Source organism: Fukomys damarensis, unplaced genomic scaffold, assembly GCF_012274545.1.
Source record: "Fukomys damarensis isolate Sample0158 unplaced genomic scaffold, DMR_v1.0_HiC HiC_scaffold_10, whole genome shotgun sequence".
Taxonomy (NCBI): Eukaryota; Metazoa; Chordata; class Mammalia; order Rodentia; family Bathyergidae; genus Fukomys; species Fukomys damarensis.
This window is the reverse complement of record NW_022900922.1, coordinates 40,589,543-40,615,308: the sequence shown is the minus strand read 5'-3', so window position 1 is coordinate 40,615,308 and position 25,766 is coordinate 40,589,543. Positions and strand designations below refer to the sequence as shown.

Genomic DNA, 25,766 nt, shown 5'->3' with positions numbered 1-25,766 from the left:
AACCTAATGTTTAACCACAGCTTCTAGAAAAAAAAAAATGAATAAGTGAGGCCCAAAGATCATGTGAGGAAGGAAATTACAACGAGAAGAGTAGAAATTATTGTAATTGAGACAAACCAACAAAAACATCAAATAATTACAGTTTTTTCCTAGAAAGATTAAATAAAATTGGCAAACCCTTGTCCATTATCAGAAAGGGAAAGAAAAGACTCAAATTTATGCATTAGTAATGAAAGGGTAAAAGCACAACAGAAATTGCACAAAATCATAAGATCATCAATACTTGCTTTGAGAAAGTATGCTCTAATAAGATGGAAAACACAGAAGAAATGGACAGAGTCCTAGATATGTATAAATTAACACAGCTAAATAAAAATATATACACATTAAATAACTCAATGAGAGGAACTAAAATTGGAGATGTAATTTAAAACCTACAGCAAAGAAAAGCCCAGATCCTGATGGATTTACTGCTACAAGAATTTTCTACAAGAAATTTCATGAAGATCTGATTTCAGTAATCCTCAAACGCTTTAATGATGGACCAATTAGACAAGAGAAATAAGGATAGGAAAGGAAAAGGTAAATCATCATTAATTGTGGAAGACATGATACTCTATAAAGAATACAACAAAAACTTCACCGAAAGATTTTTAGATTTAATAATCAAATTCCCTACATAGCTAGATATAAAGTCAATATGCAAAAATCAATAGAATTCCTACAACCAAATAACAAACTCACTGAGAAATTAGAAAAAAACCACACCTTTCAAAATAACAAACAAAAATAGAAATACTTAGGAATATAGGAGGAAGTAAAAAAACAACTTCATATTGAAAAGTAAAATACTGTTTAAAAGGTCAAACTTGATATCAGAAAATGAAAAGATATCCCTTGTTCTTGGGTAGCAAACATAAACATAGTGAAAATGGCCATAAGTCCAAAAATTTGAATTAAACCATAGCAGATGTCAGTTTACTGTGTAAGAATTGAATAATTGTTTTAATTGTTTTCCCCCCTTGGACTTTGACCACAGTAATATTGCTCTCTTTTATATTTTATAAGAGATTCAGTTACTGTACTTTATATATAGCAGAATCATTTATATTTTGTGAATTTTTTATTATTCTATTCAAATCATTATGTGCATCCAAAGTATATTTAAATCTTTTTTATTCTTTTGTATTAAATTTCACTAAATAAAAAATAAACTATAGCACAATTTTATATTATTTCAAATTAAAGCTTCAACTCTTTTTTTCCTTCCTTGTCTAAAAATGCTTGGTTTCATATTTTTTCTTCTATTTTCTTTAATCTTTATCTTCCCCTTCCCCCTCCCTTTCTTCTCCTTCCTTTTGAATATTCCCTTCCTACATCCTGATATCTATCATCTACTTTGGTCCTTATTTACCCTTTAGGTTTCTCACACAAGAGACAAGCAATATGTAAGTATGCGTGTCTGATTTGTTTCACCTTAAAATTATGGCCTTTTTTTGTTTTGTTTTGTTTTGTTGTTTTGTTTTTGTTTTTGTTTTTTGGTGTCAAGGATTGAACTTGGGTCTTTGCACTTGCAAGGTAGGCGGTGGCACTACGGAGCTAAATCCCCAGCCCTAAAATTATGGTCTTAAGGTCCACTCATTTATCTTCATTTACCCAAAGTCTCTTAAATCTATCCTTTTTATGGCAGAATAGTACTTCTTTTTATATAAAAACCACATTTATTTTATCCATTCATCCACTGATGGGCATCTGGGCTATTTCCAAGATTTAGCTATTGGAAGCTGTGCTCCTAGAAACAGGGGTATGTATATATTGCTTAGTGTGCTAAATTTATCACTTTTGGGAAGATACCAGGAAAGGAATAGCTGGAGTGAAATGGAAACACTAGTTTTAGTATTATGATGAATCTGCATACTGATTTCCATATTGGTTGTGCTAATTCACACCCACCAACAGTGCGGAAAAGTTCCTTTGTCCTCACTAGCTCACCAGCATTTTTTTATTGGTTGATTTATTGAGGGTAGCCATCTTTCTAAAGTGAGATGGAATCTCAGTGTTGTTTTAATTTGCATTTCTCACAAGATCAATGAGGCTGAACATTTTTTCACATATTTATTTTCTTTTTGTACTTATTTATCTGAGAAAAGTCTATTCGAGATGCCCAGCTTTGAATTGGTTCTTTAAATTTGGGTCGACTGATTTTTTTAACTATATATCTTAGATACTAGTACTTTCTCTGAGGAACATTCTGTGAGTTGTCTCTTCACTCTTTTGGAAGTTTCATTTGCTGTGAAAAAAATTTTTTTATATGACGAGATCCAAGTTGTTGATTGTAATATTTCCTGTATAATCAAGGCTTTGTTCGTAAAGTCTTGGCCTACATCTATATCTTCAAGAATTTTACATATTCTATCTTCCAGCATGTGAAATATTTGTTTTAGTACAGATTTGATCCATTTCAATTTTTGTTTAGCGCATGATGAGAGATACGGGTGCAGGTTAAAACTTCCACATCTGGAAATCCAGTTTTTCTGAAGAGTTTATATCATAAATGTGTGTTGAGCTTCATCAAATACTTTTTATGCATGTATCAAGATGATCATGGGGCTTTTGTCTTTGGTTCTGTTAATGTGGTATATGCCATTTATTTCCATGTGTATTGAAACTTTGCTGTACTCCTGGTATAAATCCTACTTGGTCAAGTTGTATAATCTTGATAATTATTAGCTGCATTGTATTTGCTACAAACTAAGTGAGAATTTTTTGGTCTATATTCATTAAAGAAACTGGCCTATAATAATGTTGTTTCATTGGTTCCTTCTCTGGTTTTGTTATCCAGGTAGTGCTTGTTTCCGGCAATGTGTTTGGGAGTATTACTTCCCTTCAGCCTCATTAGTGTTTGAGGAGTAGTGGCATCAGATTCCTCTCTAAATTCCCACTATAATTCAGCAGTGAATCCTTGATGACCTGGGCTTTTATTTGTTGGTAATTTTTAAAGTACTTCTTCAGTATATTTGGCTGATATTGGATTATTCACAATTGTTATATATTCTTGATTCAGCTTTGGTAATTCATATGTATCTAAGACTCTGCTCATTTATTCTGTACTTTCCACCTTTTTAGAATGCAGATTCTCAAAATAGGTATTTATCTTCTGGATTTCTGCAGAATCTATTAATAATTCATGTTTTTCCTTCCTATTTGCATTAATTAAAGTCCTTCCTTTTTTATAAGGTTTGGTAAGGCTATGTGTAGTTTATTTAATATTTCAAAGAACCAACTATTTGATTCAAATAGAATAGCTACCCCTGCTTTTTTCCATGTTCCTATCCAGTGGAGTATTGTCTTCCTTTCTTTCGATATATAGTTCTATGGATTTATTATTTAGTTAAATGTGTTTCTTGTATTCAGCATATTGTTGCATCTTGTTTCTTGATCCATTGTGCCAATTAATTTTTGATTGGTGAATTGAGAACACTAACATTGATGGTTAGAACTGATAAGTATTGACTTATAATTTTTATATTATCTCCTCTTGCTGGTTGCCTTTCTTTACCCTCTGTTTAACTGCTTGAATTGGCTGGTGAATTCATTCTATTGTGATTAGTGGAATTGCTGAGTTCATTGTCTTTTTATACACTATCCTCTGTATGTCTTAGGAGTACTTTTTTGATGGTAATGGATTTTTTTCGTCAGTTCTTTATTATAGAAGTAACTTTTTCTCCATAAATTTTGAAAGATAATTGTGTGAGGCACATCAATCCAGGTTGGATTTTATTTTCTTTGAAGGCTTGAAATTCTTCACTCCAAGTTCTCCTTTACTAAAAGTTTTGTGATGAGAAGTTTGCTGTTATTCTGAGGGGTTTTCCTTCATAGTTAATTTGTTTATTTTCTCAAATAGCTTTTCATATTTTGTTCTTGTGTAGAATTTCTGGAATCTTGACTTATATACCTTGCTATTTTTCTTTTCCTGATCATAGCTAATTGGAGTTTTACATGCCTCTTTTATTTGTATATCAAGTTATTTTTTCATGCTTCAGAAGTTTTCTACCATTATTTATATAAACAGTTATTTTATGTTCTTTGTGTTATCTTCTGATTTTCATTAAATTTGATTGATCTTAATGTTATTTTTCTTTACATCATGTAACAGCTGTTCAATTGTTTTTATGGTCCCTTGTTATTTTTTTCTCTCAATGAGTTTATTGGTACATTTTAGGTATACAATAGAGTTACATTCATTATTAGGATCTTGTACCTTTACATAAAAGGTCTTAGTTCTCATTTTTCCCCTTGTCCCTGCCATCCCTTCACCACCTCCTCCCCTCCCATTTACAAACACTTTATTTCCATTTTATCATATTTTTTTCTTTTCCCTTATTCCCTTTCCCCTACCCTTCTCACTTTCCCTACACGTTTAGCCCTTTTCATCCTATTTCACATTGTGAAATATATCATTAGGATTTTATGTACTATTATAGTTTTTCACACCAGAGAAACTATTTGGTATTTACACATGTGTGACTTATATATTTCACTTAGGAGTATATCCTCAATATGTATCTATTTTCCTATGAATGAATCTAATTTCTCATTCTTTAGGGCTGAGTAATATTCCATTTTATAGAAAAAACACATCTTCTATATCCAGTCTCCAACTGATGGGAAAGTGGGCTGTTTCCAAGTTTTAGCTATTGCAAACTGTGCTGCTATAAACATAGGTGCAAATATGTCACTGTCATATGACTCTTTTAATTCTTTTGGAAAGATACCCAGCAGAGGGATTGCTGGGTCCAATGGAACATCTAGTCCCAGCTCTTTGAGGTATTTCCATATTGATTTCCATAGTGGCTGTACCAGTCTGCACTCCCACTAACAATGCAGAAGAGTTCCTTTCTCCCCACAACCCTGCCAATATTTGTTGTTTGATTTCTTGATAGCAGCCATTCTTTGTGGGGTGAAGTGGAATCTCAGTGTTGTTTTCATCTGCATGTCTCGAATGACCAGTGATGTGGAACATTTTTCAAATATTTACTTGCTGCTTTTACTTATTTGTCTGAGAAATGTCTGTCCATTTCAGATGCCCATTTTTGAATTAGGTCTTTATATTGGGGTGGCTGATTGAGTTTTTAATATATTCTAGATAATAGTCCTTATTCTGAGGAGCAGCTGGTAAAATTTTTTTCCCACATTGTAGGTTGTCTTTTATTTCTGTTGGTGGCTTTTTTTGCAGGGCAGAAGCTTTTTAATAAGATGAGATCCCAGTTGTTGATTCTTTCTGCTAGTTCCTGAACTACTGAGGATTTGTTCATAAAGTCTTTTCCTATGCCAGTGTCTTCAAGAGTTCTGCCTAACTTATCATCCAGCATGTTTAGTGATTTTCTAACATATTTAGATCTTTAATCCACTTGGATTTTAGTTTAGTGCATGGTAAAAGATAAGGGTCTAGTTTTAATATTTGGCAGGTTGAAATCCAGTTTTTCCAATACCATTTATTAAGGAGACTATCTTGCCTCCAGTAAGGATGGTCAGTTCCCTTTGCAAAGATAATGTAGCTGAATACATCTGGAGTAGTTTTTGTATCTTCCAGTCTGTTACCCTGATGCTCAGGTCTGTTTCTTTGCCACTACCATTCTGTTTCTTATAACAGTGGCTGTTTAGTATGGTTTCAAACTGGGAATTGCCATACCTGCTGCCATGTCTCTGTTGCCTAGGATACCTTTTGCTATGCTAGATATCTTATTGTTCCAGATAAATTTTTGGATTCTTTTTTCTAGTTCTGTGAAATATAGTGTTGGAATTTCAATTGGCATTGCATTGAATCTGTATAGTAGTTTTGGTAGTATGGCCATTTTCACTATTATTGATTTTTCCTACCATGAGCAGGGGATATTTTCCATTTTCTTAAATTCTCTTCAGTCTCTTTTTTCAGAGTGCTGTAGTTTTCAGTATAGAGGTATTTTGCTTCTTTCATTAGATGATTCCTAGATACTTCATTTTTTTGGATGCTATTGTAAAAGAAATTGTTTTCCTAATTTCTCTCTCAGTGAGTCTGTAGTTTGTGTACAAGAAGACTATTGATTTTTGAGTGTTGACCTTGTATCCAGCAATTTTGCTAAAAGTTCCAATTAAGTCTTGAAGTCTTTTGGTGGAATTTTTTGGGTCTTCAATGTAGAATATCATATCTTCAGCAAATAATGACAGTTTAACTTTTTTCTTTCCTATCTTTATTGCTTTAAATTCTTTCTTTTGTCTAATTGCTGTGGCTAATGTTTCCAGAACTATATTGAAGAGGAGTAGTGATAATGGGCATCTTTATCTTCTTCTTGATTTTAACGTGAAGGTTTGCAGTTTTTGCCAATTTACTGTGATGTTGGCTGTTGGTTTTTCATAGATAGCCTTTATTAAGGTGAAATATAGACCATCTATTCCAATTTTTTGCAGGGTTTTTATCATGAATGGGTGTTGAATTTTGTCAGATGCTTTTTCTGTACCTATGAAGAGGATCATATGGTTTTTGTCCTTGACTCTGTTAATATAGTGTATTACATTTATTGACTTACTTATGTTGAACCAACCTTGCATCCCTGGTATAAATCCAACTTGGTTAGGATGTATGATCTTCTTGATGATCCACTGTATTCTGTTCACTAGTATCTTATTAAGGATTTTTGCATTTATATTCATTAAAGAGCCTGGCCTGTAGTTCTCTTCTTTAGTTGAATCTTTCCCTGGTTTGGGAATCGAAGTGATATTTGCTTCCAGGAATGAATTTGGAAGTATTTCTTCTCTTTCAATTTCATTGAAAAGTTTGAAGAGTAAAGGAAGCAGTTCTTTTCTAAATGTCTCGTAAAATTCAGCAGTGAATCCATCATGACATGGGCTTTCCTTGTTGGTCAATTTCTAATTTTCTAATTACATTTTCACTTTTACTGATTGAAATTCGGGTATTTAAAATGTATTTATCTTTTTTGTTCATCTTTGGTAATTCATAAGTATCTAGAAATCTGTCCATTTCTTCTGTGTTTTCCATTTTATTAGATTACAGTTTCTCAAAGTGGGTATTGACTATCCTATGGATTTCTGTTGGATCTGTTGTGACCTCACTTTTTTATTCCTAATTCCATGGATCTTAGCCTTTTCTTTCCTTGTTTTGATAAGTTTAGCTAAGGGTTTATCTATTTTTTCTTTAAAAAAATAACTCTTTGATTCATTTATTTTTTGTATCATTTTCTTAGTTTCCCTTGCATTGATTTCTGCTCTAATCTTTATAGTTTCCTCTTTTACTAGCTTTGGATTTTGTTGCTTTTGTTTTCCTAATAGTCTAAGATTCATCACTAGGTTGTTTATTTGAACTTGCTATGTTTTCCTAGTGTGGACATTCAGTGCTATGAATTTTCCACGTAGAACTGCTTTCATTGTGTTACATAGATTCCTGTATGTTGTATTGGCATTATTTATTTGTAAAAATTGTCTAATTTCTTCTTTAATTTCCCCTGTGATCCATTGATTGTTCAGGAGAGTGTTGTTCAATTTCTATATTTTTGTGAAGTACCTATGGTTTCTTATGCTATTGATCTCCAGTTTGATTGCACTATGATTGGATAATATACAGGGGATAACTTTAATTCCTTTGCATGTATTCAAACCTTTTCTATGAGGTAGAATGTGGTCTATCTTGGAGAATGACCTATGTTCAGCCAAAACTAATGTATATTCTGATTTTGTGGGGTTGGCACTCTAGAGACATCTATTAAGTCCATATGTTCAAAAGCTTGGTTCTGTTGTAGTATTTTTGTTGATTTTCTGCCTAGATGATCTGTCTCTTTGTGACAGTGGGGCATCCAGATACCACAATACAATTGTATTAGTTCTTATTTAGTTTTTAGTGTTACTTGATATTCGTCTTATATAGTTGGGGGAATTAATATTTGGTGCAATACATGGTTGCAGTACATGCATTTTACAAGCATCTTGGGGAATGGGTATATGGACATAATATAGATGGGTTATATTTTTAAAATCCTTACCCCCTTCCCTACTGCCTCCCTTCCTCCACCTCTAAATTCCCTTTCCTGTTTTAATTCTTATTGATAATAATAAATTGTCTCATTTTTTACTGTATTCAGGACATCAATATTAAACCTTATCTTCAATGGTGTAGCATGCCTGGAAGATTCTGCTTACTTCTGAACATAGTGTTTTCAGACATTTGATACTCCAGGGACTACCAGTGAGGAACAAACTTATGCATGTAGGCCTAGCAGTGTCAGGAGAAGTTGAGCAGGTTCTAACTTGGGAATGAAAATTCAGGAGTAGAATTTTAAGTCATGTATGGTGGCTCAAGCCTGGTCTCTTCATGAAAATGCATTTCAAAAAAAAAAATTAAATAACCTGGAGATGAAGTAGGACCATTCACTCAAATGCAATCTTAAATTGAAATACACAGAAGAAAAAAAGTTAGTCACTAGGAATGGAATGGTTATTACAGTCTCTTTAGATTTCCTTGTACACACTACCCCTCAGAGACTGCAGAACACCTGTGCTTTTGCTCATTCTTGTCTGAAGAATACATTATTCTTTGTATGTCACATTCACGCAGTGGTCTTTTACTGTCACCTCATTGGTAGTTTAACAGAAATCTTAATTTGAGATTGAAATAAATATTTTCTAAGAGTGAAAAACATGATTCCACAGGTGAGCTCATGGTGAACTTTTGTTTCATAAGATCACTTGTCATTTGTTGCTGAATTATATACATACTAAATGCCATTTTCCCAAGTATCTAGAAATCAACAGGTAGGAAATTAATTAGGAAACATGAAAGTATTAGAAATTTCAAAACTAAATAGGTTTTCTCACAATTTCATGCCCTAGGAAGAGAAAAGATGCAATATGAGAGTTGATGTTATGCATGCATTCAGGAAGAATAAGAGGAGCTGAGAGATTGTTCTGAGCCTAAAGAGAAGAAAATTTTTTCTTGACATTTGTGTGGGTGGGTTGCTGTGTATGTGCCGGAGATTAAACTCAAGACTTTGCACTTGCCAGGCACATATGGCATCACTGAGCTACATCCCTGGTCCTATTTTTATCTGTTTTTTTTTCATGAATTTAAGCTGAATCCTGTCAGCAATGGGAAGTCTATGACAGCAACAGTGATGTCAGAACCTTTCCTCTCTTGTGCTTCTGTCCAGTTCCAATGTTCAGAGAAATGGAACCATGAGATTGAAGGAAGAAATCTTGACATCATCTACAATCCCTGCTGAGTCCTTTGAGCCTGCTTAGAGGGGAAGAACATATTAAGGAGTGAACATGAGATGGAGTTGGACCTCGACCAGACTGGATTTTTATACTCTAAGTGATTAGAACATTTGGAGAGTATCCAAGGAGATGCTAGGAAGGTAGGTGTGCAGGGGAACATGGGTGATGCTAGGAAGGTGTGTGTGTGGTTGAAGACAGAAATTGGCACAATCCAAAGCCAGTTCATGTTCATGTCCTAACAAATATCAATTGATTTCATAAACTTCTGTTTTTAGGAACATTGTAGTTACAGAAGAGCTTGTATCCCTATCAATTCATTTTAAATTTATCTCAAAGAACATGGCTGACTTCCTCACGTTAAGAAAATTCATTCTTCTTTATGGCATGAATATAATGATTAATACTACTCTTAGAAGTTTTTCTTATAACATTCCCATTAACTCAATGTGTTTCTAAAGTAACTCATTCTTTGTCTTAATTGTGAAGCTGGTTTTCATTAATTGTGACCAATTTGGGTCAGAAAATTTCAATGCTGATGATACTTTTGGCAATGTTAAAAGGATGTTTTATTTTTAAGAGAAAAATCCTTCACCACAACACTGCAGCATGCTTTTAATAATTATAAATCCTAAACCTTTCCAAATGATGAATTCTTAAAAACCATCTCAGAAACAAAAGGGAACGGTAAGTTATTGCAATCATCGTCAGGGAAAGCTCGGCACTTCAGTAACTGAAGAAATGATTCAATCTTTTGTAAATCAGTGAACAGGCAGTTCAGTGTGTTATAAAATGTAGACAGGAAAGATTTTTCATCAGGTGACTGCAGGGATTGAAGTTCTGGCCATGAAGGATATTCCACTTTGTCTGTGATTTCAAGACCAAGCTAGACAAAAATATAATCAATTATTAAAAATATTATCAGTATTTGTATATATTCAACTTTCAATTTTTTAAATTGAGATTTGAGAATTAATGGAAATGTATAACTATAGTCAAAGCATAAGTTTTTCTGTATCCTGTCCACCATAGATTTATGATGACAAACCTATCATTCATCTAAAAGCTAGAAGCAGGACCCAGATACTGTTTTCCCAACATGCAAATGACCCCAGGTGAAGTGTGTTCCGGCGAGAGTGGACTGGTGGAGATCCAGAAAGTCCCTACTTGTGTATAGACATGGATTCCAGCAAGAATAATAGAGAGACTCCTTCCATTCCTGCACAGGGGACCTTTCACATTTCGTGAAACTTGTCCCTGATATTCCACTTCAAATTCACTTCTTCCAATAGTTCAGCATTCACTGTTTGTTGCTTTGAACTGAACCTATTTTGTGTATGGATCTGTACTAAAATTCTAGAGATTGTGAGGACCGTCCTTGGTGTGTTAAACTGCAGACACTCAAGTTGTGATGGACAAAAAAATTCGCAATATCTCATTCTGCCCATAAAAAGTACTTTACACATAAATATGGGACACAGATAATTTCTTTTGAGTTCCCTGGGGTGTTGTCTGTTGGAAGAAATGTGTATAATGAGGGTGCTGGCAGCAACTGCCATGGTGAAGGCTGTGCTGTGGAGAGGGGGAGATTGTGCTTCAGGAAAGTGCTGCACAGAGCAGGAGAGAGAACAGTGGGCTCTGGGCCCTCTGGGGACCTCTGGAAGCTGGGAGACCTTCAGATCCAAGAGACCCAGTGTCACTGTGCTGCCTCTAGAGGCTTCAACTCATTTCCAGAACTATGATGTACAAGTCTGGAGTAATTGTAGATCCTGATCTGCTGAGCTTCTCCCACAGATTAAGAATGTATTTTATTAAAAAAAGAATATATTTTATTGAAATTTGAAGCATGTGTGTTTATAATTATCTAGTTTTAGGCTTTTTTCTTTCCAGGTTTGAGACATATGATAATATTTCCTATGCAAAGTACCAATTTATGCATGGTAATATATAATTAGTGGTTTAAAAAAAGAAAAAAAAACAAATTTTATAAAACCTATTCATGACCTCAGCAAGCTCACTCACAGTAAGAAAGAAACTTGAAATTAAAGTGTTTTTTTCCATGGTTAAGGTGGTCTTTTTTGGGGAAGTCAGATAGTCTTTTCCAATGAAATTGTAACTAGTAACATATGCTTAGTGAAAAAAGAAATATAAAATAATTTTTGTTATTATACCAAAAATCAAATATCTTTAATACATTTTCATAAGAATTCCAAAAAGGTACCTATCATATCATTACTGTTGGAATTTTTCTATATGAATGGATATACATATTGAAAATATAAATCAGTCTCAGTATGCCATATTATCTCTAAAGATGATATGTAATGATATAAATTTTCATTTAGGAAACTGAGGAAACCCAAAACTTAGAACGACATTTAAATTAGAACAGAAGGAACACTCCAGAATAGCAACAGCTATTCCTTGAAGAATCTCCAGCCTCTGGTGTTTGAGGGACAGTCCTGGTGGTCTGGCTTCCTCAGTTTACTCTGGCTAGGGTATGGGGCAGACGTTCCTATATTACTGTGATTTTCCCCCTTTTCCCTTCCCACTCTCATCTTCTGGTATGAGGTAAATATAGAAAGAATGTGCCCAAATTTCCTGTGTGACTATCATGAAATACTATGAAGAAGATATGTCTTTTGCAGATTTTCTGCTCTGATTTTCTTTGCTGAAAATATTTTACAAGTGACCCCATGAAGGGACAGCCCTTGGGGACACTGGAGACACTGTGGGAAGGTGGCCCCTGTGGGGACAGGGAACCCAAACCCTTGTTTGCATTGGAATCTGCATGGTGGTTGGCTAGGGTTCCTATTTTGTTCAATAGTAGAGCTAAAGATGCAACATTCAGCCTCAGTATTGTTCATACAGAGTGATTTTAAATTTATCTCACCACAGTTGGAAACTCATTATCAGAAAATAAAGGAAGCACAGAAATGCTGCTCACCTGGCTAGACATCAGCTTTATGAGTTCTTTAAGTTCTTGATGTATTTCAGAAATACTCTCTCCTTGGAGGGTGAAAAAATCATGCAATTTTGTCAGGCGATGCTCTTCCAGAGCCAGATGCATCAGAGGCTCATTCCAGGCAATCAGGTAACGGATAACGGTGTGGATAATATCGTGATGCTATGCAGCCAGTGTGCAGTAATCACAAAAAATAAGTGAGATGGAGCTGAGTTAGTGACATGAGACTTTTGCTCAGAGAGGCAGAAGTAATATATTTCTTTACTGTTTTATGTATATAAAATTTTTCTCTAGATGGTAGAAGTTGTAAGAAAAATACACTTCAATCTATCAGCCTACACTGTGGTATAGTAAAAGCAATACATTAAAAAACTGCCTTACAGAAATAATTTTTTCTACTGAGAGTTTCAATAGCTACCAGTCAATTTTATTTTCCTTCTGTAGTCTACCATTTATTTAAAATCAGGTTAATGCTTTGTTTATGGCAGCAAGTCATATAAGAGAAATAGACACTATAAATAAAAGAACATAAATGAGTGACTAATGTTTAATGTGTAGACTTTTTTGTAATCAGAACAGAAGACAGTGTTGTACCTGTATGAACTGTGACATAATGATGAACAGGACATGCACAGAGGAGGACTTTCAGGTGGGACACAGGAGGAGGCAGGAGAGTCAGTACAGAATGAAGTTTGCATCAGAGAAGGGGAAGCAGAAGGAAAAGGAGAAGGAGATGGAGAGGACTGGGAGTCCAAGAGAGATGGTGCAGATCAGACAGGGTCAGTAATGAAAATATGACTAATATTATGATCAATGCAGGAGTCATGGGCAACTTGTAATGAATAAAACTGAATTTGCATTTCTTACATTTGTACGGGAACATCCCATTTAGTTCAAACTACGATAGACCATAATATTCTCAATGCTAAACGTGAGACACTGGTTAAATAATATCATTTACATGGTCAATTTCTGGCTCTGGCACAATCATTACTTAGCACTAGATACTGTCCATAGTTCACCAACTACATACAGCACTCTTTCTTTGGCTGCTTACTTTTCCCCATTTTCTGTGCAAGTGTGACTACTGCGACCACTGATCAGAGAGCCTCAGAGAGCCTGGGGCAGGGCAGAGCCAGTCGCTGCCTCAGCTGTTCTGGTGAAGCTGGGCTAGGGACTCACCTGCATCCGCCTGGCCTCCTCCTGCCCAGCTGGAACAGAGATATTAGCTGTGTGGCATATTCTTGTATTTGGATAGGAGAAGGATGGGTCCTGGGAATATTGTTTTAACTGAAATGCAGAAGAGAATTCAATCATTTGAGTTAGCAAATTGCAAACAAGAATCTTTTGTGAAAATATTAGTACACTTGATAGGTGTGTAAGTTTTTAAAAATGAGATCTACATAAAAAGTCAATCTAAAGAATTACAAAATTAACCATTTTGCCTTTTTAATAGCTCTGTAATCTCATTATTTTAACTCAATTTCTGACCTCTCTGTGTCTCCTCTTTGTTACTATTCTCCTGTTTTCTCAACCTTCCTACAAGTTATGATTTGAAATGCAAACCAAATAACAGTTAAATCTACAAACTTGTAAGTACTCAGTGCATGATTTTCTCTAGGGACTGAGCAGAATACAATTCTGCACATATGTCTATGTCTAATTCTTTAATCTTTTTCTTTCTATTGGCACAAAGTTATGTTCTTTCTTTATGTAAATATTAGTAATAGTTTTCATTCAATTACCTCTTAATCCATACACATAGATATTGCTAATTTCACCATAAATTCAAAATACATTTTTTATTTTGACAAGATAAATGAACATATGGACTTAATATATATCTATGTAGTGGTCCACCCCACAAAATAAGAATGTACACTCTTTTCGGCTGCACATGGGTCATTCTCCAAAATAGACCACATATTAGCTCATAGAATAGGTTTAAATAAATGCAATGGGACTCTACTGAGCAAGCAATGGATCACTGAGGAAATGAAACAATAAATTGTCAGTTTTTACAAATAAATGATAATGGAATGCAACTTACAGGAATATATGGGGCACAATGAATGGAGTTCTACATGGAAAATTCATAACCATGAATGCCCACAGTAGGAAAACAAAGCAAGCTCAAATAGACAACCTAATGATGACTGTTAGGCTCCTAGAAAAAGAGGAGCAATAAAAACCCAAAACTCATACAAGGGAGGAAATTATAAAGATCAGAGCAGAAATCAATGCAATGGAGACTCAGAAAATGACATAAAAATCAATAAAGACTTGATTTTTCAAAAGAATAAATAAATAAAATCGCTAAGTAAAGAAATCGAGCAAAACATTTTAGGAAACGCCAAGAAATGGATTAAGGTTAATAGTAAAACGAAATACAGTGACTAGTATTAAACTAAAATTGTGAAATCATAAAGATATTACTGGGATGATTTGGAAGATAACAGATGGCCCACTGAACATGACAAATAAAAAGAGGAGTGAACAAAAGAACTGCCTGAGCAGAGTGTGCTAGACCCTGAGCTCTGCTCTCCACGGGGGTCTTCGGCTGCTCACAGTCTTTACCTGTCATCTGGCATAGAAAAAAGAAGAGACAGTGTGCAAAGTGGCAAAGGGAGACTAAATTTTTGTTCCCTTCTTAACTAGCCTATCTCTTCTCATTATAAACTCCTACTCTTTAAATACATAAACAAGGAATTCTAGCATTAGGAAATTTCTAAAGCCTATTATTTGGGAATTTTATCCTCTGACATGAGTTCAGTTAGTCAACTCTTACCAATCGGCCCAAACCACCACAAAGCCATTCTCACTTCTGAAAAATGTGTCCGATGCATAGTAGACTTACCCCTGCAGATGAGAGCAAGAAAGCTGTCTCTTCCTTGGGCCAATTAAATAGCAATCTATATCTTGCTCTTAAGTTGTTAATAGTTAAGAACACTAAGGGAATTTTTAAATTATTTGTTTGACAAGATGAGATTCCATAATACTTTTTCTTGATGCAAGAATTTTACCTGATATCTTTTTCAACATATTAAGGTATATTATTTGATTTTTGACTAATGAGTTCTTCATGATTATATTGTAGTGCAGCCCAGTTATTGGTAGAGTTCCTCCCTTTGGGGGCCGGGGATTTAGCTCAGTGGTTTGGTGGCCTGCCTTGCAAGCGCAAGGACCAGAGTTCAATCCCCGGTACCACAAAAAAAAAAAAAAAAAAAAAAAAAAAAAAATTCCTCCCTTTGGAAAGAGACAAAAAGTGAGAAACTTACAAATTCCAGGAACACTTCTAAAGAGTTGAATTGCATCTGTATTGTAGTATAGATTGCCTTATTATTAATTTCCTGGATGGTCATGTAGCATCTGGGCCCTGAGAGACAGGTGGGATGGGAGGCCACATACTGGCACAGGACCAGGGTTGACACCAGCAGCAGGATGATGGGCCCTGCTTAAACAAAACCACAACATCAGGCATGATCTACTTGGTGAGGTCATCACAAGCCTGCCTGCCCGGGGAAGCCTTGTCTATCTCTGCTGCCTCCAAGGCATGATTTGGTGCTGTAAGAGCTCAGATAAGGAAGAATCATCAGCTTCTACTGTGTCCCTGTGGATGAGGTATGTTTTCACAGTCTGAGAAGTGCGTGACTTCCTGCATTTTCATTTTACTCCCAGAAATGCCTCTGTAATTCACAAACACCTGGAAATTAAATTGACACTGACTAAAGTCATTCGTAGGAAAATGGATACATACTGAGGCCATACTCTTATGTAAAATAATTAAGACATGTAAATACCAAATAGTTTCTCTGGTGTGAAAAACTAAAAGTGTAAATAAGATCCAAATTGTATAACTGATAATGTGAAATAGGAAGAAAATGGCTAAAGGTGTAGGGAAAGTGTGAAGGGTAGGGGAAGGAAATAAAGGAAAAGAAAAAATATGAGAAGAGGAAAAAATGGAAGCTAAGTCTTTGGGGAAGGGGGAAGGGTGAAGGGAGGGCAGGGAAATGGGGGAAAAATGAGAACCTACATCTGTAATGTAAAGCTACAAGATCCCAATGATTAATGCAGGTGTACTGTATACTTAAAAAGTACCAATAAACTCAATGAAAAAAATTGACATTGACGCAAGACTTTTAAAGCAGTATTTTAAAATAGTTTAATATATGTGAAATTCCGCAACCTATTAGCAGTCAGAATTTCTAGGAATTTTTAATTTTTATTTTATTCACGGATATGAGCATTTTAAACATTTAATTGAGAATACTACATTTTACCTGTATGTTTTCTCTTAGTGCTTAATAAGCATAAATACAGAACTGCTTGGTTGCTGACATTGGCTATGTGGAGAATCCTTCCAGGAAAACTGATGGCATGGGCTGGATCTAACTCACTATAATAATTCCATGCATCTGCCTCATGGTTTGCCAAATCCTTTAGATATTTTGCTAAATATGGACTTTATGATAACCCTGGCAGGCAGATACAACTTTCATAATAATTATCAAACTCATTGAAATGAAAGAATTAGAGAAGTTAAATGATTTTTGCAGGGTGGTATTCTTGTATGTGTGTATGTAAGGGACATGGATCACCTTGCTGTGGTCTTTGCTCTTCACTTCCTCACATCCTGCTCAACTGTGGGCTCTCAGTCTGCATCTGTGCAGCAGGGACCACATCGTGATCAGGGGAACAGAGTTTGCGTAGGTCACTGTCACTCTAGTGAAGAATAACACTTTGCATTTTGTAGAAGGATAAAAGCTGCTCTCAGAAGCTATAAAATATCCATGTCCTTGGCATTATAAAACTCCATCTTTAAAGCCTTTGTCGGTGATTACAGGTGGATTCACTGATTTGATCTTTCAGTAGATGGAGAGATACAAGCCCCTACCTTAGCAATAATTTTCACTCTTGATTGCAAAGAAACAGCTTCAAGATTTCACATTAAAATCACCTTTTACCTTCAGTGACACCTCCAGAAGAATTTTTGATATAAAAATGTAATAATCAGAAAACCGTTTTTCCCAGAAACTTTAATAAAAGTAGTTGAAAATCTTCAGGGTAAAACTAGGTAACTATTAAAAATATATATGGAAAATAAATAAAACATACCTATCATAGCTAATCATACCTGAAATTATTTATCAGAGAATATAACTAAATAATACTTTAGTTATAAAATTTAAGTAATGTAATATGAATTATTTCATATGATTTCACTTTGCCAAATTACTTATGAATCTATAAAATTACTTCACATAAATTACATTAATATAATATTGTTAAATAGATATTTTCCATACATGTGTAAATGCAAGTGCTTTGTACACTGACAAATTGAGATTGGCACTCTTGGACATGCAAAACTCAGTAATTGTATTTTAACTGTAACCACATTTATCTAAACATCATTGGATTGATGTCTAGGACATAAAAATACAAATATTTTTGCTGTTTATACCATGCAAAATTTACAGTAGTTATAATTTATATTTTATCCAAAAGTCTATAAGGAGAAAAGGTGATTAACTATAGTGTGCTTATCTTTCAAAGATTAATTTGGATTGAAAGAAACTAAGAACATAGTATAAGATGTACATCTGCTGTTATTTTCCACATTATGACTTCAGAATTATAATTACGATGTTTAATCAAGTTGGCCAAATCAGGTAACAGAGCAGTGTAGCAGAAAACATTAACTTTGACCTTTGGGGTTATGACAAAAATGACCTATTGGCTCATGTCATGTTGAATTTAAACTTGAAAACTCTTTATTAACAAAAACTACATATTAACCAGTAAAGGAGTGTGGATGAAACCAACAACTCCCTGAGTTGCTGCACGTACCTCTCCCCTTGATGTCCATGGTGGTGAACATGACAGGAAGCTCACTTCACCAGAGGACTGGCCGTCCCACGTGCAAGGTCAGATGTTGGCTTCTAAACCTTTGACAAATTCATTGATACATTTTTAAAAATTGATTTTATCAGTACATTTTAAGTATACCATATAATGACAATCATCACTGAGATTCTGTACCTTTACATAATCCATCTTGGTTCTCATTTTTCCCCATTCCTCTGCCCTCCCTTCACCCCTTCCACCCCTTCCTATCTAAAAAGCACATTTAATCAGACATTCTCCTTCCTGTTCCAGTTTCTATTTTCAGCATCGTTTACTCCTAGAACTTCATACCATAAATCTTACTTTATTTGTTCATTTTTATGAACCTTTACCGGCTACAAAGGGATTTGATTGAAGAAATGACAGAAATTATTATGGTGAGCTTTGGAGACCAGTGTGGGTTGGAGAATCTGTAAAATTATGAAGTCATGTACTTTACAATTTACTGGTTTTCACTGGAGTTTCTTAAATAGAGAGCAATATATTTCACTCCAGAAATAGTCACTTGTGTTATCAATTATAAAATTTCTCATTCTAAAATGATAAGTGAATAATGTTTCAAAATATATGAACTAAGTAGTACAAAATATAAAATAAAGATACTAAGTAGAATTTTGCCCTTTGTGGTGTAAATTGCTTGGAGGTCTCTCTTTTATATTTCATTATATATTCTATCTGGTACTCTTTAAAATAAAATATCTGGGCCTTCCAGCTACCAGCGGACAGGAGCTGCCTAGGTCACTGTGGTGGTCCCTCCCCCACCCGGGCCTCCCAGCCAACAGCGGGAGCAGAAGCCCTAACCCAATGATGAATACAATTATTGTCTATCTAAAATGTACCAACAAACTTTAAAAAATAAAATAAAATATCTGTGTTTTACCTTGTTAAATAATGTGTATGTTCAGTTTTTCTTACTTTGATCTTTAACATATATATAAAATTGTGTGCTATTATAACCAGGTTACAGATTAAGAAAGAGGCTTAGATAATTATATTTTAATGTACACAAGTAGTTATTCTCTGGTCAAATTACACAAGAAAGATCATTGCATCAAAGGAAATTAGGATGGACGTGAAGAAGATGGCAGTAAATCATTTTACACTCAGCACCATGTGTAAGGTGTGCAAACACAACATCAACCTTAGAAAGTTTGTTCTTAGAATGGACTGTACTAATTTCTCAACGCAAACATGCACACATCAACATACATACTCACATATACCTATTAGACAGTATGAGAAATCAAAACTGTAGCTAATTACTTGCTCCATTCTCAAGGACAGAGATGGATACACTGGAATTACTTTATAATCAATCTCTGACCAATATTATTCTGGTGTGAGGTGAAAATAAAAACATCTTTTTTGGACTTAAAGCTTCTATACTTCACTTAGAAATACTTAAATGATATGATGATATTAATATGAATTCAGTTGTTTATGACTTTATTCTCTGTGCTCTAAAGCAACTTGTGACTTTTTTTTTCAGCTTTAATTGAGTTTATTGGTACTTTTTGGGGATACAGTACAGTTACACTCATTGTTGGGATCTTGTACCTCTACATGACAAGTCTTGATTCTCATTTTTTCCCCTTACCTCTGCCCTCCCTTCACCCCCTCCTCCCCTCCCCATCTACAAACACTTTATTTTCATCTTTTCATTCTCTCACATTTTTTTCTTTTCCCTTTTTACTCTTCCCCTACCCATCCCACCTTCCCTACACTTTTAGCTCCTTTCTTCCCATTTCTAAATGTCAGTAATCTTATTAGAATCTTATGCATTGTTGCAGATTATTTACACCAGGGAAACTATTCGGTATTTACACATGTGTGACTTATTTATTTCACTTAGGAATATATCTTCAATATGTATCCATTTTCCTGTGAATGAATCTATTTTCTCGTTCTTTATGGCTGAGTAATATTCCATTTTATAGAAAAATCACAACTTCTTTATCCAGTGTCCAATGGATGGGCAAATAGGCTGTTTCCAAGATTTAGCTATTACAAACTGTGCTGCTATAAACATGGGTGCACATACTTCTCTGTGATGTGATTCTTTTAATTTCACTCTGTCTGAATAGATCAATGAAGTAAAAATAATCACTTCCTATGACCTTTCACTTTTACATAGTTTTTAGCACAATATGTGAGCTTTAGCAATAATCTGAATAAAATCATAAGCAAACTCACATCTATGGACACCAATATTCTAATTGCTTTAGTTTAATTTCAGCTAGATTTTAAATGATACATATTAAATGTAGTGATTCAGAGGCTCTGTAAATCCAGAACCTTGGTCAGCATTCAAAACACTTTTGCTACATATCTCCTTTATTTGTGGGAAAATGAAACTCTGAATTATTAAGAATGCAAATCTGGGTGGAGAAAAAATTAATTATTGCTGGTATTCATCTCTCCTCTGATAAAATTTAGAATAAGAAAATCTGCCATAAACTCTAACATTGGCAACTAATCTTAAAATGTAAAGGTGTTGCAATTTCTGTAGAAAGGCAGGATAAGAGACCTATGAAGACCTGAGCTGTGTGTGTTCACTGGAGGACAACTGATTTATTGAACTTGAAGGAGGTGAGTTCCTCAGTGAAATTTGTTGTGTGCTTCCTTGTTTCTATGCCGTACATATTTCCTGTGAGTGGGGTATGCAATATCTTAACAATACAAATACATACTTTATGTTGCAAGTCATAAATGTCATGTGTTCTATAACTTAGATCACCATTTTTAGCTTAATAATTGCATGTGCCCTTTCTATTCATCAATCTATTTCATTAAATTTTATATTTACAATATAGAAACTCACTAAGAATTTAAAAACTCCATTTGTTTACCATTTTTAAAATGAGTGCTTGTGAATAAACTGAGAGCTGATGACTGGTTTCTGTTACATAGCTGGTGAACTGGAAGAATGATTTTAGAGTTCTCTTGCTACTCTTAGTACATACAAATGTTAACCAAATTTGTCATTTTTATTAAAAGTCTGTAATTTTTGTTTTTGATTTTTAGTTGTATTTTGTTTTTGATACAGGGAATTAAACTTGGGTCCTTGCACTGGAAAGGCAGGCCACTGAACCGCTGAGCTAAATCCCTGGCCCCCAAAGGCTGTAATTTTTAACATTAAGTGACACTAAATTGTTTTTCATTCCCAGTTAGGGAACAAGCATAGATTTAATTTATTTTCATTTTGTTGCTTATTACTATCTTGGGAAGTGTTTTCATTTTTCTCTGTAATTTATGACAGTACACATACATAAACAGAATCAAATAGTTTGAAATTTATCTGCACTAAAATAGAGTGGAGGAAGCTACAAAAGAAATTAAAACAAAAAATTCAGAATACGTGCAAGGATACTTTAACTTAATTGGGTAGTGAGTTATTAATGAAGTGAAATTTTCAGATAATTAAAATTATATTGCTTATGGATTTTAAAAATTCCAAATATTGAATATTGAAGGTCTTCTATAGGAAGTATAAATATATGTGTTTTCAATATAATCTTTCATAAAATATAAGGGGCACATCAGAGAAAGGATTAATTACTTTACATTAATTCAATGCATATTAAGGCAAAATTTCCTTCTCAAATGCTCACATTCATTTGTGATTTTGGTAGGAGTACAGAAATCTCCAATTTCGGTAAATACAGTGGCAGTGTTGGGCAAGTCTACAGGATCAGAGCCCTTAGCATGTCAGGGTGCCATTTGTCCTGATCTCCCCTGGGAAGCAAGTCGATATCTTGACAGTTCATAAGCTATACTTGGATGGACACACTCCTGACCCTGCCTTCCTCCACTGCTAACTGTTTTTGTATATTGAGTGAATTCAGATTGAGAAGTAGGACGTTTGACACAAAAATTGCTGCCACAAATGCAAACTTGCATACATTTTACCTTCCAATACATTTCCCTCCTAGAATCTTTCTAAAATACTTTCACTGTGACATAAAAACTTGTGTTTTTTTTCCTTATTTACTCACTAAATATAATGCCTTATTAGTGAAATGTATACTTTTACAGTTAGGTGTTATATACCATGAGAAAAGTTTAGTAAAGACATTTTTTATGTTATTATAGAAGAAGAAAGTGGACATTTAAATGAGAGTTCATTTCTTTTTGAAATTATCTACATACAGAAACAATTAAAATAAAAAATAATGGTCTGTTTAACAGAGGAAATGAAAAGTTTGAAGGTAATAAAGCAGACTTCTGAAGATCACAGGATTTGGCTCATGTTCACTGTAATAATCTTAATAAAATTCAAGCTTTAAAAAAGCGAATAAAAATGCAAATATAGCCACAGTTGGAAGTAAGTATGATCACACTAATTTTTTTCAGGAAATCAATGAACATAGTCTAGAAAAATTATTTTACAATTGCATTGATTGGGTTCTTTATAAAAGCAGAATCAAGAGAACACATATTAATTTCCCATTATATATGTATGTGTATGTGTATATACAAATTCATATATTCATATATTCATGCAAGGAGATATTTCCCATCAGCTTACAAGTTCAGAGCCAGGAGAATCTAAAGAGGTTATCTATGTGATGGAGACCCATAAAATCCAGTAGTGTTCTGCACAGAATTTATAATTCAGAAAACAAGAGGGATTAAAAAGCAAAACTAGTCCATTATCAAAAGCCTGCAACCTACCTGGGGAGTCGTTGGTACAAGGCTGAGTAGGGTAGCTGAAGAAAGTGGATCTTGAGTGCACAACTACACATATGTTCTTTCATCCCCTTTTATTCTAACTGACTTACAATCCCATTGGCGGATGACATCCACAGTCACTGTAAGTCCTCCCAGGTCAGGTGGGTGGGCTGGGCTATATACCAATCATATCTGAAACATGTGACATGCAGATTCAAACGTAGGCTTTACTCATCTGCCAGATATTGCTTAATGTGGGCAAGTAGACATGTCATGACTAATGTCATATTTTGTTCCTTTTGTTTGCTACTTGTAAGAATAATCATAACCTTTTTTCCCTAAGCATCTGGGCAAGTTCTCATGCTGCCTGGACTGGTTGTTGTAGCTTCCTGTTGACCTCAATAACAGGCTATGATAACCGCAGACATCCAGAGGGTCCCCCTGAGTTTGCAACACACTCAACATTACCTCCTATGAGGTGCACTAGTCTAAGTTCTCCTCAATAGCCTGGATCAAGCACCACCATTAGCACTAAAAATTCCTATGCAGCCTTGTGACTGAGATGCCTGAGGAGCCCAGAAAGACCAGAAATTCTCATATTGCATTTCAATGGACTCATTGTTTCTCTATGTAGAAACTTTTCCATTTGTAAAACAAATTTCTATTTAGGAGAGTATAAAGTCACAGAAACAGAAACCAAATGTATCACTAAATGGTCCTTCAGTGGAAACAGTGGTCAAAGGTACCACTTCCATTTTCACTGATTGATTCCTGGGCCCATGAATCTTAGCCATGAGAGAAGTAGTTCCAGATGTTGGATACTGATTAAGAGCTTATACACAACTGTGTGTAACTTTGCCCAGCCTTGTAAGTTATTATTGTTTAGGAACACTGATTGCATCTTGAAGACTCTTTCATCATTGTATCAATCCACCTGCATCTGGAAGGGGATGGGAGGGGATGTGTCAAGACCAGTGAATTCCATGAGCATGATGATCCCATTGCCTTTCTTCCTCAGCCCTGAATAGCATTCCTTAGTAAGAAGCAATGCTGTGTGGAAAAATTTGAAGTCAGATGAAGCATTCTATAGGCCAATATATGTTAGTTATGGTACAGAGACTATGTTCATGGAAGGAAAATCCATACCTGAACTAAATGTCTTCTCTAGTAAGGACAGAGAGTAACCACATGACTTGGAGTTCAGACATAAATATAACAAAATGGGGAGGAGAAGACCGATCAAAGTGGGTCCTGAAGATGCAGCAAGGATCTGAATCGAGAATTGAAGCCAACAGGGAGTTGAAGAAAGGTACTTTAATACAAAAGAAGGAGGTGGCAAATGGCAATTTCTCCTTGAGTCCTGGCTTGCAGAGTGGGAGGAGTGGCTCAAACCTACAAAGGCACTGTGACTGCTACTCCGAAGGCCTTCATAGATAAGTTAACTAAATTAACAGAGAAGTTGATGCTGCAGACTTCAGTGACTGGTGAGAGATTCCAGCTTGGGCATACTCAGGAGAGGACAATTTACCAGTCACTATTTTGGAAGGTGACAACTGAACTCTGAATGCAGAGTGGCAGCAGATTGGCTCCACCTAGTGGCTCCCAGTGTCAGGAAAAGGCACAGTGGGGGAGACATCCAGTGTCAGGGTTACATATGAGTTCAAGTCAGCAGGAGACATGCAGAATAATTGGAGTCCCAACCTCACATTCAGAAACCAGAAGCAGCTTGAACTTCTGTGGAGCTGAAAGCGCAGGTTTGCTGGAATGAACCACACCCCACCATAAGTGCACGGTGGCTGTAGTCAATCAACAAAGATCTGGGCTCTGTCTGTCCTCTGTGACTATCACTGACAGAAGAGACATGCCTTGAAGTGGACATTTCCTTTTTCCTTTTTCCTTTCTTTGATTGTTTTCTTTTTCTTGATTGTTCTTGTTTTTATGAGTTAGAATATTTTTTATATTTTTGTTGTAGTTATGTTCTATTCTTGTCTTCTTTCTTTTCCTCCTATCTTCTTCACTAGATTTCAAAACCTTAGGTTACCTTCCTTTATCCTGAATCCTTGCTTTTAATCCCGTTTTCTTCTTTTATTACTCTATTTTTTCCTCTAACTCCTTTTAAATTTTATCTTCTGAGGGTGAATCACCATATTGAGGAGATATTTACTCTATGGGATTTTCTGGTTTCTTTTAGATTTTGTTACCTTATTATGAACCTTGTTATATGACTAAGGGTGGCCAATTAATAGCTACCAGAGATTTTCATTTTCTAGGCTATGCTTGATGCTATTATTATTACTGCTTGTACTAATTTATGCAAAGTGGTATAGTTGTTCTAATCAGTTATTCTTTCTTGTACGCAAAGATTGAGAATGCCTGGCAGTTATAAATAGTATTATAAGCCAGTGCCAAAGAATCAGGAGCCATATATTAAGCAACTGTCACTCCCACTAAGTTCAAGATGTAGGATCCTGCAACAGACTAAAAAACCAGCTACGATATACGATATACCATATACGATGAATATATCTCTGAAAAGTAATCATTATCTAGGTGTATGCATACAAGAAACAATAAAGCTAGCTACCATAAGCAATTTATGAACACCAATACAAAATTTAAACTAAAACAAATTATGAAATGAGAAGCCATGAAAGCAAAATGCAACATCAGGCTTCAAGTTTGCAAAAAGCAAACCCAAGTGGTAATAAGGTAAAACATTTGAAAAGCCACCCACCTGAACTCTCTGAAATGATAGCAGTGCAAATAACAAAGTAGATGAATGAGTCTCTGGAGAAAGAAACAAATTAGAAACAATTTTTCACATAACTAAAGAGATAATGATCATAATGAAGGAAATGGCTAGTGAATCTAGAGTAGATATATTTAAAAACAGAAGTGTTTAGAAAAATGATGGAAACCATGAGTGCCCAACATAGGAAGGAAATGTCCACAAAACAGATTA

At 34.8% G+C, this 25,766-nt stretch overlaps 1 protein-coding gene across 5 annotated transcripts in view; it reads right to left on the bottom strand.

Annotated features, from left to right (window-relative positions):
- Positions 1 to 9,847: 9,847 nt before the first annotated feature.
- Positions 9,848 to 25,766, bottom strand: part of LOC104870624 (prolactin) — a 107,081-nt gene continuing 91,162 nt past the window's right edge. Inside the window, exons 2-6 of one of the 5 annotated variants that reach the window (XM_010636305.2) lie at positions 18,077 to 18,174; positions 15,505 to 15,677; positions 13,409 to 13,516; positions 12,209 to 12,388; positions 9,848 to 10,147 (exon numbers count right to left, since the gene is read on the bottom strand). In XM_010636305.2, the coding sequence (XP_010634607.1) occupies positions 9,893 to 10,147; positions 12,209 to 12,388; positions 13,409 to 13,516; positions 15,505 to 15,677; positions 18,077 to 18,107 (747 nt within the window). In that variant the 5' untranslated portion in view covers positions 18,108 to 18,174 and the 3' untranslated portion in view covers positions 9,848 to 9,892. Of the gene's footprint in view, positions 10,148 to 12,208; positions 12,389 to 13,408; positions 13,517 to 15,504; positions 15,678 to 16,832; positions 16,889 to 18,076; positions 18,175 to 25,766 lie in introns of those variants that run through there. The other 4 variants (XR_004516547.1, XR_004516544.1, XR_004516545.1 and 1 more) reach the window with 4 other exon arrangements.